Source organism: Piliocolobus tephrosceles, chromosome 4 (assembly GCF_002776525.5).
Source record: "Piliocolobus tephrosceles isolate RC106 chromosome 4, ASM277652v3, whole genome shotgun sequence".
Lineage (NCBI taxonomy): Eukaryota > Metazoa > Chordata > Mammalia > Primates > Cercopithecidae > Piliocolobus > Piliocolobus tephrosceles.
Window position 1 is genome coordinate 143,813,625 of NC_045437.1, and position 19,501 is coordinate 143,833,125.

At 38.7% G+C, this 19,501-nt stretch overlaps 1 protein-coding gene across 3 annotated transcripts in view; it reads left to right on the forward strand.

Annotated features, from left to right (window-relative positions):
• PPP2R2B (protein phosphatase 2 regulatory subunit Bbeta) overlaps positions 1-19,501 on the forward strand; it is a 304,107-nt gene that overhangs the window by 18,730 nt on the left and 265,876 nt on the right. Inside the window, exon 3 of one of the 3 annotated variants that reach the window (XM_023226910.2) lies at positions 3,216-3,300. The exons of the other annotated variants lie outside the window; for them this stretch is intronic. Coding sequence (XP_023082678.1) covers positions 3,264-3,300 — 37 coding nt within the window. The 5' untranslated portion in view covers positions 3,216-3,263. The remainder of the gene's footprint in view (positions 1-3,215; positions 3,301-19,501) is intronic. 3 annotated transcript variants of the gene reach the window in all.

The following is a 19,501-nucleotide window of genomic DNA, read 5'->3' on the forward strand; positions in this document are numbered from 1 at the left end:
TAGTCCAAGATAAAGGTAAAATCACTAGAAAAAAAATTGTTTTCCTGATTTTTGTGTCTTTGCTCTTATATCTTTTGGTTGAATCTCTCCAATAAGATGTAAAAATACTTAACAGTGCTAAATACCATGTTTTCGTCATCTCTCCAAGGTAAACTTCAGATAGAATTTCTCTCTTTTCCTTACACAAGACTGTCTTTCATACTACCTCCTTTCCCTGATGTTTTAATCTACAGATAGGCAATGTTCTACTCTCTAATGTAGACAAGCAAGAGACTTGGCACCTTGAAATTTGAATAGAAACCCAAAGGTATCTTTGGTACATTGAGCCCATGTTGTTGAGCTGCTATTTATGTCATGTTCATTTACATGGTAGTTTAGTGATATTCCTTGTTGCTTTCACAAAAAGGTTTCTCAGGCTATTTCATACCAACATGAACTTATCTGGGGGGTTTGCCAAGTTTACTGGCTCTTGACTCCTTCTTTTTATAAAACTTTTATTTTGAGTTTAGAAGTACATGTGCAGGATTGTTAGATAAGTTGCATGTCACAGGGGTTTGCAACATGCAGATTATTTGGTTACCCAGGTAGTATTTTACTCTCTCTTAACCATCAAAACAACTGATCAAATAGTTCACTTGTCTTTGGCACTGCTGATAGTTTTCAGCTCTAAAGAATTCCCCCTTCCTCTGGCTTTTAAATTAGTTCATCAGTAAACCAACTTCGCCAAACAGGTTGATACATTAGCAGCTAAATATTAGGCAAGGAAGGAGTTATATAAAGTGGTAATGCCATCTTGTACTTGTGGAGGCATTTGTATTTTTACAGCTCTTGTTTACTCTGCACAACAAACATAAAGAGTAAATTTCCTTTCTTCTCATTTTCTCAGTGAGAAAACTGAGATTCAGTGGAGTTAATCAACTTGCCTATGATCACATGCCTAGTTTATGGTGGAGAAAAGACTGAGGGAGGTTTAGAGACTGATTCATAAAACCGAGCTCTTTCTGGGATATCAGAATATGAGCTAAATCAGTAAACTCCTAACTAGATGAAATCTTAACAGTCTTGGAAAAAAGTGCGTCTGCTTGCTGACTCTCTGTAAGGCATTGACCACTAACATTTTTAGCACAGGTTTCTTTGGGTGGAACAACTTGGTGTGCCTTACACCTTTGATTTTGGGGCTTAGGCAGGGTTGTGTCTCATTCCAAAGTCACTCATTGTTACTCTTGCCAAGTGGAAGAGTCTCTGGAACCACATTCCTGGACAGTGGTGCAAGCCTTAAAGCGCTAGGGTTTGGTAATAATAAAGACGTAGAAAAGCCAATGGATTTAGTTCTATGTCATGGCTGTATATTGTGCCCAAATATCTAACTCATGGATATCTACCATTTGGAATCAGCAAGAAAATAGGTAAGAAAAACAATGGATTGATCATCACCAACACGATTCTGATCCCCAGAAGCTAACATAAGGACAGAAAAGCAATGTTTACTGAGTATTATGTGTATTTTTTGCCTCATTTCCATTTTATTATGTAAGCAGTGAAATCTTTGATAAAAAGATGGGCTCATTACTTAAATCCTCTTACTGCAGTTAACCCTATATAAAGTTAAGACAATAGTAGTAACTACATTCCATGGTTGTTGTGAGGATTAAGTGAGATAATACTTGTATATGGCTAGTTCAGTCCCTGACACAGATTAAGCATTCAATGAGTAGTTGGTTGTTTTTAGTAGTTTTAGATGACTTAAGTGGTCATAAGCATTATTTGCAATGGACCATATGCACTTTTATGCTCCCAACCCTAGAGTTTAGAATAATGTGAAAAAAAGTAGTCAAGAAAACAGATTCTGGAGATGACTGGGTTTGTATCCTGGCCCCATCACTTACTGGTTCTTGGGCAAGTTATTTAGCCTCTTTAAGCTCAGGTGCCTCATCTGTGAATTGAAGATAACAGTCCTTAACCTCCTAAGTCTATTGTAAGTATTAAAAGTAACAGTGCCTGTAATGTGCTCAGGACAGTCCCAGGAACATAGTAGGTAGTAATTGCTAAATAATATTAGGCTGTATTTTCATTAATATTAGTACACTTATGTATATGCCTTAAGATATTACTGTTGGAAGACAGTTGTTTTGATAGCAAAACAGAGGACAAATAAGTTAATACACTAACCTTAATCTTTGATCCAGTATCAGTACTGGCTGGTGGTGATTTGATCTCCTTTAAATAACACACATAATCTGTTAGGTTGGATTCTTGTGTCAGTCTAAACAAACTGCTGCCTTTTTCTGAATATGAAATGAAGCACTGAGGAAAATAAAATTCATTATCTGCTCCATGCACCATCAGGATATTTAAGGATAATAACTTTAAGATACTAAAAAATTAACAATAATGGATTAATTATGAACCTTTTTTTCTATATTAGTGGTATGTTGAAGCTTTCCATTAAGGCCTTTTTTTTTAATCTTACATGTTTATTTTGAGTATTTCTTCTTATATTACCTTGTTCATAGCTTCTCATAGGGTATAACCTCTTAACTTCTGAACTCTTGCAGACAAAGGGGGCCATTTCTAATGAGTGAGGTGACTTGCTTCTGCTCCTGAATAGTTCCTATTGCATAAAAGTTGTTCTGCACCAGAGCATTCTCTCTTTCACCCACTGCTCCTAGCCCTGCACCATAAAACCTTACCCCAAATGCTGAGTATCCTGTCCACAGGACCCCGCTTTGGCTATATGAAGCCAGCCCTCCTAATCACTACAGCCTCTTCAAAACTCCCTAGATGCCATACAGCAGCTGTTTTCAAACTTTAACGTGCATTAGAACCACCTGACATGTTAAAGACAAACTTCCAGGCTCCACCCCGTCAAGCTTAGAATAGGTCTGTAGGCCTGTGAGTTTGATTTTTTTCAGTTTCCCAGGTAATCCTACTGCTGCCGCTGATGATCACGAGCAACACTTTGAGACCCACGGCTCTACGTCTATCTTCTCAAGTGAGAAGACAGTTCATTTCAGGTCGACGGGGCTGAGGCAAGGGAGCTTTTACAGTGTTGATTGTGTTACCTTGTTAGCCTGGATTTTGACAGGCCAGGAGCAAACTCTCCCAAAGAGATGGTAGGGGGTATGTGGAGAGTGTGTAAATGCACCTGTATGTTACCAAAAGTTGAAGCATCGCTACCTCCTGGAGTCTGGATCTGAACCCCATGTTTGTCACAGGAGCCAAGGGAGAACCCAAGACAGAGAATAGTGGCACAATAATGAAGCATGAATTATCCAGATGAAAACACCTATGGAAATAAAGGTATTCGTATTATTATTTATACCTACTCTTCTTGATAAAGTAGCAGTATAGAAGTGTTAAATAATTCCAATTGCTTAAAAGTTGTTCCGTGGGACACATAAGTTAATTTACATTTTTAAAGTAGTTATTGTACATAGGAAGCATAATTTGATTTATTGTTTTAAGAACAAGAGCATATTTTGACCAAATGTACATGGGGATGATACATTATAATTGGTTATAAAATTACCAGGAGAGAGAGTGTTGGCTAAACAAGAATAGAGCCTGCTTTATTGATGTTAGGTTTGTCGACTACACTAGAGAACAAGGTAAATATATTAACTGCTCAAACAAAGAAAAAGAGCTTTTGGGGTCAAGAGGCAAAGAAAGACAATATGGGCATCTTACTTTGAATATAACGAAAAACAAAAGTATCACTGAACAGGTAATTTCCAATGAGAAAATAGATCTAGAAATCACTGTGTAGGAAAAACAACTTCTCACCTGTATCAAATATTCTAAAGTCCTTTCATTATTAACTCCTAAGTAGTTACACTTGATTTGGATGAAGTAGCATGGAGGCTTCTGCTAGGCTTTTTTATTCATTTCTCGATACAGTGTGTGGTGAGGCTTTAGCTTTACAGCCTCCACATTTGGCTATATTTTGTGGTAATGGAAAATAGAATATAATACAAAAGAACTGTATTTTGATTTAAGAAAAAGAATCATCAGAGATTCTCTTTAGAGGTGGAGTTTGTAACAGTTTGTATGAACCCTGAGACAGATCAAATAGTACAACATTCAGAAGAGAAGAGCTCCCTTTAATAAAAGGAACGAAGAGGGAAAAAGGCTCTAGATAAATATTTTATCTTAGAGCTAATGAAATTTAAAAGGTGGTCACAGATCAAAAAGGGAAGAAAACAAAAAGCAGGTATGTGTGTATGTGTATGTATCTTGTGTATGTGTATGCATATATGTTTGTGAATATTCTCCATCAGACTATGGATAAAGATGTGTGAGGCATTTGTGTCCTAAGGGAACTATGCAATGTTAGCATTATACATTTATATAGACTCCATGCAGGTGATAGTTCTTAATGTGTTTTCATATAAAATAATAAAAGAGCAGGGTTTGTTTTTAAATAATGTTGGTGATGTGAGGTAGAGTTCAGCTCTTCCCTTGCTATTGAAAAATTACCTTTTGCTGTCTGGTCCAATTGAATAAAAGGCTTATATCTGTTGTAATTTCAATGTACGATTTTTTTTTTTTCATTCCTACCCACTAAGTAACACTTTCAGTGCATTTTAATATAATTTTGATTGGGGGTTTGAGTTTTATTTGGTTTGCCCTTGATGATGTTGCTTTAATGAGATGAAACTGAATAGCTTTGAGTAGATTTCCCTGGAGCTTCCAACTTTTATGCCCCTTATTCCTCCTCCAAGATGGAGGGAGAAAAAAAGTATTTTGTTATTTGGTCAAATTTTATGACTTGTGTTATATCAGACTCAAAATTTCTAAAAACATAAAAACTGTGAGAGACAGTTCAGATTCCAAATTTTGAGAGTTTATGGTGAAGAATAGCCAGGATAAATATCTGCTTTTCACTGTGCTTCATCAAGTCCAAATGTTTCTGAAAAATCCCTTCAAAGTACAAAGACAGTGCCCTTCTCCAAATTTTGAGGGTTGGTGACTATATAAGTATTATGCACAGCTTAGTGATAAGTGTGAGGTATAAGGTGAGTGTGTGTGTATACACACATGTCTGTGTTTTAATAGAATGGTAAGAGTCACTTCAAGGTGTCATTTTCACAAGTTTAGTTACTTTCTTCAGAAATTCAATATATTAGAATTTGAGACAGCCTTGATGAAAAGAGGTTGGTCAATATGTACAAATATACGGTTAGATAAAAGGTATAAATTCTAATGTTTGATAGAGTACATGACTGTAGTTAGCAGCAATGTATTGCATATTTCAAAGAAGCTATAAGAGAGAATTTGAAATATTCCCAACACATAGAAATAATAAATTCTCAAGGTGATCGATAACCCAAATACTGTAACTTGATCATTATACATTCTATGCATGTAATAAAATATCACATGTACCCCAGAAATATGTAATATATTATGTATTTTAAAAATTGCCTTGAATTTTGACATGAGATTATGATTATTTAAGAGCAGCATAAGACATGAAGCCATGTAGGGCTCTCTCTGATTTTCTAAAATCTGTTCCAGTGCAAAATAATAATTTAATGTGTGTCAGCAGATTGGTAATAAAGAGTCTGGCATCCGTCCTTTTACTTATTAAGTATTTATTGTGCACTTACTATGTGTCTGATGCTGTACTCGGCACTGGGGATGCAAAGGTTTAGTATATAGACCTGGTCTCTACTGTTAAAGAACTTGCGGTTTAGTAGGGGACACATGCAGGACAATAGGAAATTATAATGCAGAATGAGAGGTTCTCTGATGAAGGAAGTATAAGGGACTGTGAAATGACATAAGAAGGGCTCATGAGGAAGCAGATGGCTAAACTGAGACCTGAAGGCTGAGGAGGAGGGAAGAAGAATGAAAAGTATTCCAAGCAGGGAGAATGGTAGTCAAGACGATGGTTAGTCCCACCTCAGTTGTTTAGTAATTGGGTGACTTTAGGAAAAAGTCTGTCTTATTTTATTTTCCTTATCATTCTGTGGGAGATGGAGATGGTGGCCATAGTGGATACTGCTGCTGGTGGAAAAAAAATGATTGCAGTTAATATTTATTGAGCACTAATTATGTGCCATGTAGTGTACTAAGCCCTTTCCATGCATTAGTTACCTAATTAGGGTTTTGAAATCACCTTTTGAGGTAGGCACCATTATTATCTGTTTCACAGATAAGCAAAGAGAGGCTCAGAAAGGTTAAGAAACTTGCTCAAAGTCACCTTATTAGCAGTAGAAAAGCCAGGATTTGAAAACAGACAAGTTTAACTTAGAACCTGCGTTTTGCACTATTACTATACTATTCGTAATCTAACTTTCATAAGCTGATAAAAGATGAGCAGAATAATGCATTGAAAGGACTTTTTAAGCTACATGGAACTCTATACTATCATTATGCGTTTTAAACTGGGGCATGAATCATGTGGTTGGTAGCTAGTCCAGAATAAAAAGTAAAAATGATTGCAGCAATATATGGGCTGCCATTTCTTGATTTGTTAGCAATGCCTCTAATTCTATGGCCTCAACACAATAGTAGTCAAAAGTGGCATTTCCTAGGGGACTTTTTTTGAAGCAACAAAACATTAGATAAGATGGACCATGGGTTTGCTCCTAAATGGCAACTGCTATGTTAGAAAGTTCTCAAACATTCCTGAGATCTTTAATCTCTGTTAATCACTCCATGCCTCTCTGTGACTGCTCAGCACAAAAATGAAATGGAGGCTTGGCAATTATCCAATTCCTTTGAAGACTCTTGCCTCTTAATGTGAATAATCCAAAGCTCCAATTGCACTTTAAAAAATTCTAGATTACCAGGTTCACTCAGGTATACATACTCTCTACTCTGCCTCCACTTTTTTGCCAAATAGACCTTTTTCCTGTCACTTCTATGTTTCTGATAATTCCCAGTGTGCTCCCTGCATTTATCTGGACTCTAATCAGCCATTGTATTGTGAACTTAGGACCGTCTGTACAATTGTCCCGTAAGCAGGTCCATGTTGCTGGCCAACACATTAGCAGTCATTGGGAATCGTTGAGAATGTTTGGAGAGAGGTAGTCACACAATCTTTTGGCACAAAGAGCATGTCTCCACTACAAAGGCAAAGACTGGTTCTACAGTAGGTGGAACCACAATGAATCAAAACAATGAATTCTTCTGCATCATAGTTCAATTCCAGAGGCTAATTGTTAATTTCAGTCCTGCTCATGGCCTGATAACAGGGCTTTCCTTTTGGAAACTTGACTGAGCTAGTGTGAAAGGCAAGACTGTTATTCAGATATACTAGTGAAATGCAAACAGTTTCACATATTAATGGTCACTAATGACCTGTAGTCAGGCTATGATTTGTTAGGTTAAAAACAAAGACACAATTAGTTTATTTGTTCAGGAGTGTAAACAGAGGGCTTTGTCAATCTGCAGATTGTTCTTCTCCATTGGAGACAGTAGGCTGGAGCATTCCTCTTGAGCTGTGGCATTTGAGGACTGCATTTTCTTATCTTGAGATTCTCCCAGCTTCCTGTCCCTTCATAAGCCTGCGGCCTTAATCAAAAGGGAATGAAGAGGATGCTGTTATTGGTCCCCTTTCTCTGTGGCTTTGCTTTTTGATAAGTGAACCACTTTAATTTTAATTTTTTTCTTTCAATTCCACTCTGGTCTCATGCTTCAAATAGCTAATTTTCTGAAAGCATCGCCATTTCTTCAGCAAACTTTTAACACATAATTGAGGTCAAATTATGCTCCAAACGCTATCCTAGACCTCAAGATTTTTAATGATTATCCAGAGAGTACTGACCCCATCTGCAAAATTTACAACTTTTCCATAGGTGTCGTAAGATTTCCTGTACCACTAACTACTACTTGTAAGCTTATCACTAAAAAAAAATGAAGAATCTCTTGAAATTAAACAGCTGCTCTGTTGAGCTATGCATCTTAGAGAGCACGGCACTTTGATCTTTTGGGGTGCATCAAAGCTGACAATAGAGATTTTGAGGGATTATAGTAACTCCTTAGAAAAGGTATACCTTGTGTTTTGCCTACACTTATTTAATTTGAGAAAGTGAGTATATTTCAATTCTTAAAGGAAACCATGGCATTAAAACAGAAAATTATTTAATCCTTCATCAAATAAAAAGAAAAGACTGTGATCCACCTAGTACCACGAAGCAATAATGATGCAGGTTATCCCAGTGAGGCATTTGGATCACTTAAAATCATGATGAAGCAATGATTATGCCTATTATCTATTTTAATAAATGTAAATTGCTGTGGAGAAACAAACCATTTTATGCCACTTGAATCCTTTTCAAGGAAGCCTGAATCCTTTTTGCATGGCTTAGATGTATTACTGTCATTTTCCCTTCACTAGGTTGAATAAAAGCACTTAAATCAGAACTTTGTTAGTGCACCCTCTTGTACTGTTTGCCCTAATAAATTGTTGTGATTTTAGACTTTGAAATCCATATTTTGTAACATTTGCAAATTTATCTGTAGTCCCTTCCAGAATTGAGATTATGGGGTAAATTCAATAGGAGGTCAACATGTACATTATATGTGCCAAGCACTAGGGATACAGCAGTGGAACATGGAACTCACGTGGAACATGATCTCTTTCCTTGTTAGCACTAATAGCAATCAGCAGTCATTTTATTTGCTCATTTGTGTGTTGGTTATCCTCTCTTCTTGAAGGGGAGCACCTGTCTCTTGGCTAGTGTGTATCCCAGGTTCTAACACAGTGCTTGGAATCTAGTAAATATGCTCAGTATATATTTGTTGAATGTTGAATGAAATCCAGGCCCAATGTTGGGAGCTTGAAAGCCAATAGTAGCATTTGGGATATTGTGAAATAAAGCAAAATTACTTGATAAACAGATCTCTGAGGGACAGAATTAGGAGATGATCGGCGCCATTGTGAACCTTTATTGCATGAGATTGTTTCTTCCTGTCCTCTTATGTCCACTTCTTTTTTTTTTTTTTTTTTATACGTTAAGTTCTAGGGTACATGTGCATAACGTGCAGGTTTGTTACATATGTATACTTGTGCCATGTTGGTGTGCTGCACCCTTCAACTCGTCAGCACCCATCAATTCATCATTTATATCAGGTATAACTCCCAATGCAATCCCTCCCCCCTCACCCCTCGCCATGATAGGCCCCAATGTGTGATGTTCCCCTTCCCGAGTCCAAGTGATGTCATTGTTCAGTTCCCACCTATGAGTGAGAACATGCGGTGTTTGGTTTTCTGTTCTTGTGATAGTTTGCTAAGAATGATGGTTTCCAGCCGCATCCATGTCCCTACAAAGGATGCAAACTCATCCGTTTTTATGGCTGCATAATATTCCATGGTGTATATGTGCCACATTTTCTTAATCCAGTCTGTCACAGATGGACATTTGGGTTGATTCCAAGTCTTTGCTATTGTGAATAGTGCCGCAATAAACATACGTGTGCATGTGTCTTTATAGCAGCATGATTTATAATCCGTTGGGTATATACCCAGTAGTGGGATGGCTGGGTCATATGGTACATCTAGATCCAGATCCTTGAGGAATCGCCATACTGTTTTCCATAATGGTTGAACTAGTTTACAATCCCACCAACAGTGTAAAAGTGTTCCTATTTCTCCACATCCTCTCCAACACCTGTTGTTTCCTGATTTTTTTTAATGATTGCCATTCTAACTGGTGTGAGATGGTATCTCATTGTGGTTTTGATTTGCATTTCTCTGATGGCCAGTGATGATGAGCATTTTTTCATGTGTCTGTTGGCTGTATGAATGTCTTCTTTTGAGAAATGTCTGTTCATATCCTTTGCCCACTTTTTGATGGGGTTGTTTGTTTTTTTCTTGTAAATTTGTTTGAGTTCTTTGTAGATTCTGGATATTAGCCCTTTGTCAGATGAGTAGATTGCAAAAATTTTCTCCCATTCTGTAGGTTGCCTGTTCACTCTGATGGTAGTTTCTTTTGCTGTGCAGAAGCTCTTTAGTTTAATCATATCCCATTTGTCAATTTTGGCTTTTGCTGCCATTGCTTTTGGTGTTTTAGACATGAAGTCCTTGCCCATGCCTATGTCCTGAATGGTACTACCTAGGTTTTCTTCTAGGGTTTTTATGGTATTAGGTCTAACATTTAAGTCTCTAATCCATCTTGAATTAATCTTCGTATAAGGAGTAAGGAAAGGCTCCAGTTTCAGCTTTCTACTTATGGCTAGCCAATTTTCCCAGCACCATTTATTAAATAGTGAGTCCTTTCCCCATTTCTTGTTTCTCTCAGGTTTGTCAAAGATCAGATAGCTGTAGATCTGTGCTATTATTTCTGAGGACTCTGTTCTGTTCCATTGGTCTATGTCTCTGTTTTGGTACCAGTACCATGCTGTTTTGGTTACTGTAGCCTTGTAGTATAGTTTGAAGTCAGGTAGCGTGACGCCTCCAGCTTTGTCCTTTTGACTTAGGATTGTCTTGGCAATGCGGGCTCTTTTTTGGTTCCATATGAACTTTAAAGCCGTTTTTTCCAAGTCCATGAAGAAACTCATTGGTAGCTTGATGGGGATGGCATTGAATCTATAAATAACCTTGGGCAGTATGGCCATTTTCACGATATTGATTCTTCCTATCCATGAGCATGGTATGTTCTTCCATTTGTTTGTGTCCTCTTTGATTTCACTGAGCAGTGGTTTGTAGTTCTCCTTGAAGAGGTCCTTTACATCCCTTGTAAGTTGGATTCCTAGGTATTTTATTCTCTTTGAAGCAATTGTGAATGGAAGTTCCTTCATGATTCGGCTCTCTGTTTGTCTGTTACTGGTGTATAAGAATGCTTGTGATTTTTGCACATGAATTTTGTATCCTGAGACTTTGCTGAAGTTGCTTATCAGCTTAAGGAGATTTTGGGCTGAGACAATGGGGTTTTCTAAATATACAATCATGTCATCTGCAAACAGGGACAGTTTGACTTCTTCTTTTCCTAACTGGATACCCTTGATTTCTTTCTCTTGCCTGATTGCCCTAGCCAGAACTTCCAACACTATGTTGAATAGGAGTGGTGAGAGAGGGCTTCCCTGTCTTGTGCCAGTTTTCAAAGGGAATTTTTCCAGTTTTTGCCCATTCAGTATGATATTGGCTGTGGGTTTGTCATAAATAGCTCTTATTATTTTGAGGTACGTTCCATCGATACCAAATTTATTGAGCGTTTTTAGCATGAAGGCCTGTTGAATTTTGTCAAAAGCCTTTTCTGCATCTATTGAGATAATCATGTGGTTCTTGTCTTTGGTTCTGTTTATATGCTGGATTACATTTATTGATTTGCGAATGTTGAACCAGCCTTGCATCCCAGGGATGAAGCCCACTTGATCATGGTGGATAAGCTTTTTGATGTGCTGCTGAATCCGGTTTGCCAGTATTTTATTGAGGATTTTTGCATCGATGTTCATCAGGGATATTGGTCTAAAATTCTCTTTTTTTGCTGTGTCTCTGCCAGGCTTTGGTATCAGGATGATGTTGGCCTCATAAAATGAGTTAGGGAGGATTCCCTCTTTTTCTATTGATTGGAATAGTTTCAGAAGGAATGGTACCAGCTCCTCTTTCTACCTCTGGTAGAATTCAGCTGTGAATCCATCTGGTCCTGGACTTTTTTTGGTTTGTAGGCTATTAATTATTGCCTCAATTTCAGAGCCTGCTATTGGTCTATTCAGGGATTCAACTTCTTCCTGGTTTAGTCTTGGAAGAGTGTAAGTGTCCAGGAAATTATCCATTTCTTCTAGATTTTCTAGTTGGTTTGCGTAGAGGTGTTTATAGTATTCTCTGATGGTAGTTTGTATTTCTGTGGGGTCCGTGGTGATATCCCCTTTATCATTTTTTATTGCATCTATTTGATTCTTTTCTCTTTTCTTCTTTATTAATCTTGCTAGCGGTCTGTCAATTTTGTTGATTTTTTCAAAAAACCAACTCCTGGATTCATTGATTTTTTGGAGGGTTTTTTGTGTCTCTATCTCCTTCAGTTCTGCTCTGATCTTAGTTATTTCTTGCCTTCTGCTAGATTTTGAATGTGTTTGCTCTTGCTTCTCTAGTTCTTTTAATTGTGATGTTAGAATGTCAGTTTTAGATCTTTCCAGCTTTCTCTTGTGGGCATTTAGTGCTATAAATTTCCCTCTACACACTGCTTTAAATGTGTCCCAGAGATTCTGGTATGTTGTCTCTTTGTTCTCGTTGGTTTCAAAGAACATCTTTATTTCTGCCTTCATTTCGTTATGTACCCAGTAGTCATTCAGGAGCAGGTTGTTCAGTTTCCATGTAGTTGAGCGGTTTTAATTGAGTTTCTGAGTCCTGAGTTCTAGTTTGATTGCACCGTGGTCTGAGAGACAGTTTGTTATAATTTCTGTTCTTGTACATTTGCTGAGGAGTGCTTTACTTCCAATTATGTGGTCAATTTTGGAATAAGTGTGATGTGGTGCTGAGAAGAATGTATATGCTGTTGATTTGGGGTGGAGAGTTCTATAGATGTCTATTAGGTCCGCTTGGTGCAGAGATGAGTTCAATTCCTGGATATCTTTGTTAACTTTCTGTCTCATTGATCTGTCTAATGTTGACAGTGGAGTGTTGAAGTCTCCCATTATTATTGTATGGGAGTCTAAGTCTCTTTGTAAGTCTCTAAGGACTTGCTTTATGAATCTGGGTGCTCCTGTATTGGGTGCATATATATTTAGGATAGTTAGCTCTTCCTGTTGAATTGATCCCCTTACCATTATGTAATGGCCTTCTTTGTCTCTTTTGATCTTTGATGGTTTAAAGTCTATTTTATCAGAGACTAGGATTGCAACCCCTGCTTTTTTTTGTTGTCCGTTTGCTTGGTAGCTCTTCCTCCATCCCTTTATTTTGAGCCTATGTATGTATCTGCATGTGAGATGGGTCTCCTGAATACAGCAGACTGATGGGTCTTGACTCTTTATCCAGTTTGCCAGTCTGTGTCTTTTAATTGGAGCATTTAGTCCATTAACATTTAAGGTTAATATTGTTATGTGTGAACTTGATCCTGCCATTATGATATTAACTGGTTATTTTGCTCGTTAGTTGATGCAGTTTCTTCCTAACATCAATGCTCTTTACATTTTGGCATGTTTTTGCAATGGCTGGTACCGGTTGTTCCTTTCCATGTTTAGGGCTTCCTTCAGGGTCTCTTGTAAGGCAGGCCTGGTGGTGACAAAATCTCTAAGCATTTGCTTATCTGTAAAGGATTTTATTTCTCCTTCACTGATGAAACTTAGTTTGGCTGGATATGAAATTCTGGGTTTAAAATTCTTTTCTTTAAGAATGTTGAATATTGGCCCCCACTCTCTTCTGGCTTGTAGAGTTTCTGCCAAGAGGTCTGCTGTTAGTCTGATGGGCTTCCCTTTGTGGGTAACCCGACCTTTCTCTCTGGATGCCCTTAAGATTTTTTCCTTCATTTCAATTTTGGTGAATCTGGCAATTATGTGTCTTGGAGTTGCTCTTCTGGAGGAGTATCTTTGTGGCATTCTCTGTATTTCCTGAATTTGAATGTTGGCCTGCCCTGCTAGGTTGGGGAAGTTCTCCTGGATGATATCCTGAAGAGTGTTTTCCAACTTGGTTCCATTTTCCCCCTCACTTTCAGGCACCCCAATCAGACATAGATTTGGTCTTTTTACATAATCCCATACTTCTTGCAGGCTTTGTTCATTTCTTTTTCTTTTTCCTTTTGGTTTCTCTTCTCGCTTCATTTCATTCATTTGATCCTCAATCGCTGATACTCTTTCTTCCAGTTGATCGAGTCGGTTACTGAAGCTTGTGCATTTGTCACGTATTTCTCGTGTCATGGTTTTCATCTCTGTCATTTCATTTATGACCTTCTCTGCATTAATTATTCTAGCTGTCAATTCTTCCACTCTTTTTTCAAGATTTTTAGTTTCTTTGCGCTGGGTACGTAATTCCTCCTTTAGCTCTGAGAAGTTTGATGGACTGAAGCCTTCTTCTCTCATCTCGTCAAAGTCATTCTCTGACCAGCTTTGATCCGTTGCTGGCGATGAGCTGCACTCCTTTGCAGAGGGAGATGCGCTCTTATTTTTTGAATTTCCAGCTTTTCTGCCCTGCTTCTTCCCCATCTTTGTGGTTTTATCTGCCTCTGGTCTTTGATGATGGTGACGTACTGATGGGGTTTTGGTATAGGTGTTCTTCCTGTTTTATAGTTTTCCTTCTAATAGTCAGGACCTTCAGCTGTAGGTCTGTTGGAGATTGCTTGAGGTCCACTCCAGACCCTGTTTGCCTGGGTATCAGCAGCAGAGCTTGCAGAAGATAGAATATTGCTGAACAGCGAGTGTACTTGTCTGATTCTTACTTTGGAAGCTTCCTCTCAGGGGTGTACTCCACCCTGTGAGGTGTGGGGTGTCAGACTGCCTCTAGTGGGGGATGTCTCCCAGTTAGGCTACTCAGGGGTCAGGGACCCACTTGAGCAGGCAGTCTGTCCATTCTCAGATCTCAACCTCCGTGTTGGGAAATCCACTACTCTCTTCAAAGCTGTCAGACAGAGTTGTTTTGGTCTGCACAGGCCTCTGCTGCTTCCCCTGTTGTTTTTTTAGCTGTGCCCTGTACCCAGAGGTGGAGTCTACAGAGATAGGCAGGCTTCCTTGAGCTGCTGTGAGCTCCACCCAGTTCGAGCTTCCCAGGGCTTTGTTTGCCTACTTAAGCCTCAGCAATGGCGGGTGCCCCTCCCCCAGCCTCACTGCTGCCCTGCGGTTAGATCGCAGACTGCTGTGCTCGCAATGAGGGAGGCTCCGTGGCCGTGGGACCCTCCAGACCAGGTGTGGGTACAATCTCCTGGTGTGCCTGTTTGCTTAAAGCGCAGTATTGGGGTGGGAATTACCCGCTTTTCCAGGTGTTGTGTGTCTCAGTTCACCTGGCTAGGAAAAGGGATTCCCTTCCCCCTTGCGCTTCCCAGGTGAGGCAATGCGTCACCCTGCTTCAGCTCTCACTGGTCGGGCTGCAGCAGCTGACCAGCACCGATTGTCCAGCACTCCCCAGTGAGATGACCCCAGTACCTCTGTTGAAAATGCAGAAATCGCCGGTCTTCTGTGTCGCTCGCGCCAGGAGTTGGAGACTGGAGCTGTTCCTATTCGGCCATCTTGCTCTGCCCTTTGGCCTCAATTTCTCTTATGTCCACTTCTATGTAATACTGAGTAATATTTCGATATGATAAAAAGGACCTCCTGTTTGTTTGGAAACTACCAAAGCCTGGCAGTGATATTTATTATACTCATCCTTGGGGTGACCAATCAAATTTATTATGTGAAATGACATATTCTTCTGAATCCAAAGAGGACTTTAATATTCTGGAAAGTCTTTACAGTGGTATGGATAGATTGCGTGGTCATGTTTCAGTCATTTACCTGATAGATGTTTATTGGGCACTTATTGTGTGCCAGGTATGGGGTTAGGTACCAGGAATATGGAGTGACAAGGCCCTCTGGGAAAATATATTAATAAAAAATAATAAAGATAAATGTACAATTGCATCTGTGACAAGCACTCTTAAGGAAGAGTTAGTGGTACTCTGAGAATGTGTAGTAAGAGGATTATTGGACCCAGACAGAGAAGGCTTCCCTGGTGAAAGAATAATTGCTAAATCCTGAAGTCATAATAGGAGTTAGCTATGTTGACGAGGGGATGGGAAGATGACCCAGGCAGGGAGAACTGCATGTACAAGGGCTTTATGGTAGTAGCAGTAGAGACTGTGTGTGTTCAAAGAAGTGAAAGGTGGCCAGTGTGGCTTAAGTTCCCACAGGGTGGACATTAGGCAGAAGTCACATCTTGCAGAATCTTGCAAAAATATATGAGCCGTTTTTGGTTTTTATCTTAAGATAACAGGAAACCATTAAAATGTTTAAATGTGGGGAAGATTGGGGAAAGTGACCAAGTTTGCTTTTCAAAAATACTATTCTGGCTGCAGTGCAAAGAATAGATTGGAAAGGGTCTAGAATAGATTCAAAGAGACACGTGACTTATTCACATGAAACTGACACAAAATGTACATAATATATGCCCATGTGAAGCAGTCCCTGCATAAAGCATGTACCCTGGAAAAAGATTCAAGATGAGCTCCTCCGTGGTATAATACAGACCTCTTCAAATTCCTCTATGTCATGCACACACCTTACCCAGACATAAATTAGCATCATTAATGCAGAGTGTCACGTTAGAGCCCAGTTATACTTCCAGCTGATGCTTCACTTTAGCACCTTTCTCTTTGTACTTTACCCTCCACTTTCAAAGGCTGTTCTCAGGTCTTATTTTCCTTCCTAGAAGTGTGAGATTGGTTTTTCTGCTGTGCTATTGGAGTGATCCTCCACGTAGAGTCTAATCTGCCATGGCTTTGTGCCTGTTTGTCAGGAACTTCGAGGATGTATTAAGACATTATACAGGGTAGAAGCTCTATTTTGACAATGATTATGCCTATTATCTATTTTAATAAATGTAAATTGCTGTGGAGAAACAAACCATTTTATGCCACTTGAATCCTTTTCAAGGAAGCCTGAATCCTTTTTTGCATGACTTAGATGTATTACTGTCATTTTCCCTTCACTGGATTGAATAAAAGCACTTAAATCAGACCTTTGTTAGTGCACCCTCTTGTACTGTTTGCCCTAATAAATTGTTGTGATTTTAGTCTTTGAAATCCATATTTTGTAACATTTGCAAATTTATCTGTAGTCCCTTCCAGAATTGAGAGTATGGAGTAAATTCAACAGTAAGTCAACCTGTACATTATACGTGCCAAGCACTATACTTGGGATACAGCAGTGACTAAAGCACTAATTCTGCCTTTAAGAAACTTACAGTTGTTTCTCACTAGTGGAGTGAGAATTTACAGATAAGCAAGAGGAGGATGTTAGAATGCTACATGTGGTAATGAATTAAAGTTAGAGACATCAACAAGAACCCCTGCTTAACTTTATATATACACAAGTGACTACATATAGAAATATTTATGTAGACACACATAGGGTTGTATGCACACATATATTTCTTTCTGTGTCAGCTGAGAGGGCCTAAAAGAAATGGCATCCCAGTAGCAACTAGCACTCAGATCTTGATTTCTAAAACCATTATTTAATAAAAGGAAACAGGAATTCTTGGAGAAATGTCTGATGCTACTACTAGCAAAGGAAGTATATGAGTCTGGAACCTCTTATAGAACCAGAAAATAAAGAAGCACTGAAAAAAAAAAAAAAAGGAAAAAAGCCTGCATTGATGGAGCTATGTCAAAAGGACACAGAAATCAACTGGAAGAGCTCCTAATGGCCAAAGTGGAACAATCTGAGCAATAAAATATAGCATTGAATTCTATCCTAAAGTATAAAATCAATATCCATGAATTCATACTGGTATAAGTAAATGATTGAATAAATAGGAGAGAAGAAGAAAGTCTCCCATGCAGAACTCCAAATAAATTGTTCTGATAACATACCCTTGAGGAAGACAGCAAGTTGGCATAGCTCCCTATGCCTTAAGGGTGGGGCTGTACATCATGACTTCTTTCTAAGAGTACAGAGTACAGTTTGGAGGAGAGGGGAGTAACTTTACAACGGAGAAACCTGACAAACATTTCTTCAACCAGGTGACCAAGGCCAACATGAACATAATGCATGTTGATAGTAGGTACCCTTGATTGATGTGATAGGATGGAAATGGCACTTTATCTCTGTGGTCTTCAATCATGAGAAAAACGTCAAACAAATTCCACTGGAGGAGCATCCTACGGTATACCTCACTGCTATTCCTCAAAACTGTCAAGATCATCAAAGGTAAGGTAAGTCTGAGAAATTGCCACAGCCTCAAGGAGCCTGAGGAGCCATGACAACTAAGTGTAATGTACCCTCCTGGGTAGGATCCTAGAGTAGAAAAAGGACATTAGAAAACTAAGCAAATCTGAATGAACTATGGACTTTGGTTAATGAGAACATATCAATATTGCTTCATTAATTATACAAATGTACCACACTAACATAAGATATTCACAATAGGAGAAACTCTGCAAAAGGTATAGAAGAGCTCTCTGTACTATCTGTTGCATTTTTCTGTCAATCTAAATCTATTTTAAAAAATAAAATCTATTAAGATTAAAAAAAAACAAACCCTAAAGAATAAGAAAATACAGTCTGGTGGGGGGAGCCAGTAAGTTGGTAGACAATTGTAACACGGGTAAAATGACAGGAGTGTGGACAGCTATTGGGAAAAACATGATGTGGCATCTAACTTGTCTTTTAAATCCTGATTTGACAACTTTGGGAAAATTCCTTAAACTTGCCAAGCTTTCATTTCCTCATCTCTAAAATGGTATAACACCTGCACAAGTCAACATAGGCTGCCAAGCCAAGCCACAGGAGCTCGTATCCCCTGCTATGGGGCTGGGTGATTTACTAAATCCTTCTGGGCTTTAGTTCCCCCTCAGTGAATGGGATAATAAGAGAATAACATCATAGGAAAATAATAAGTACCTACCTTAAGGAGTTTTCTTGAAGCCTGAGAAAATATATTTAAAGTGCTTGGAACAAGTCTTGGCACACAGTACTTAAATGCTGCTGCTGCTGTCTGCTCACAGGTTTGTGGTGAGGATCAGTGGGAGAATTGTGGAGAGTACTTAGTGCATGACTAGGTTTGGGCATGTGGCTTGTGTTCTACATCCACCACCTACAGAGCACAAGCCCCGTGGTAGGTTCCTGGAGGCCAGGAGACGCTTTCCCTTGCAAGGCAGACACCTATGTACCAGACACTCTTGCTACTTCTAACCTTAAGCGGAGAATAGAGTGGAAGTTGACCAGATAAAAGGAGAGTAATGGATGGGTTCTGTAAAAGGAAAAAAATCCAAAAACCAAAAGAAGCATGGCACCTTTACAGAACAGTGGAGTTCAGAATGACTGGAGTGAGGAGCCTAAGAGGAGGAGGAAGTAGGTAAGAGGAGGAAGTAAGTCTGTATTATGTCAGGAATTAAAGGCTGAATTGAAGATTTGAACTTTATCCTGGGGTTAGTGGACAACTACAGGCAGGTCAAGCAAGAAGGCAACATGTAAGACTTTTACACTGTCTATTGTTGGAAAACAATGGGATAGAGGTGGAAGACCAGTTAGGAAGCTACTTCAGTTGTACAGATCAGTTGAGAGATTACAGTGGCCTAAATGATGGTTAATAGATGGAAGTAGAATTAAAGGATTTGAACAGTAGAGTAAATAATGATTCTAAAATTGTATGAAGATATTTTCCTGCCCAATAGTCTGATGTATTATAGTTTATGATACTTTGGACAATGTTCTAAGATCTGCGTGAGATAAGAATACTGTAGAATAACATAAGAATTTAAGGCAGTGGCTTTGAGACTTCTAAATATTTTTCACCCTCAATATATACCATTATAGGCAAGTTTAAGAAAAAGTCATAAGCATTAAAATCAGATTAACTCTGAAATGATAAGAGAATAGAGGAGTATTCTAGACTAACATCACTCCAGTAGAAATTAACACAAGCCAC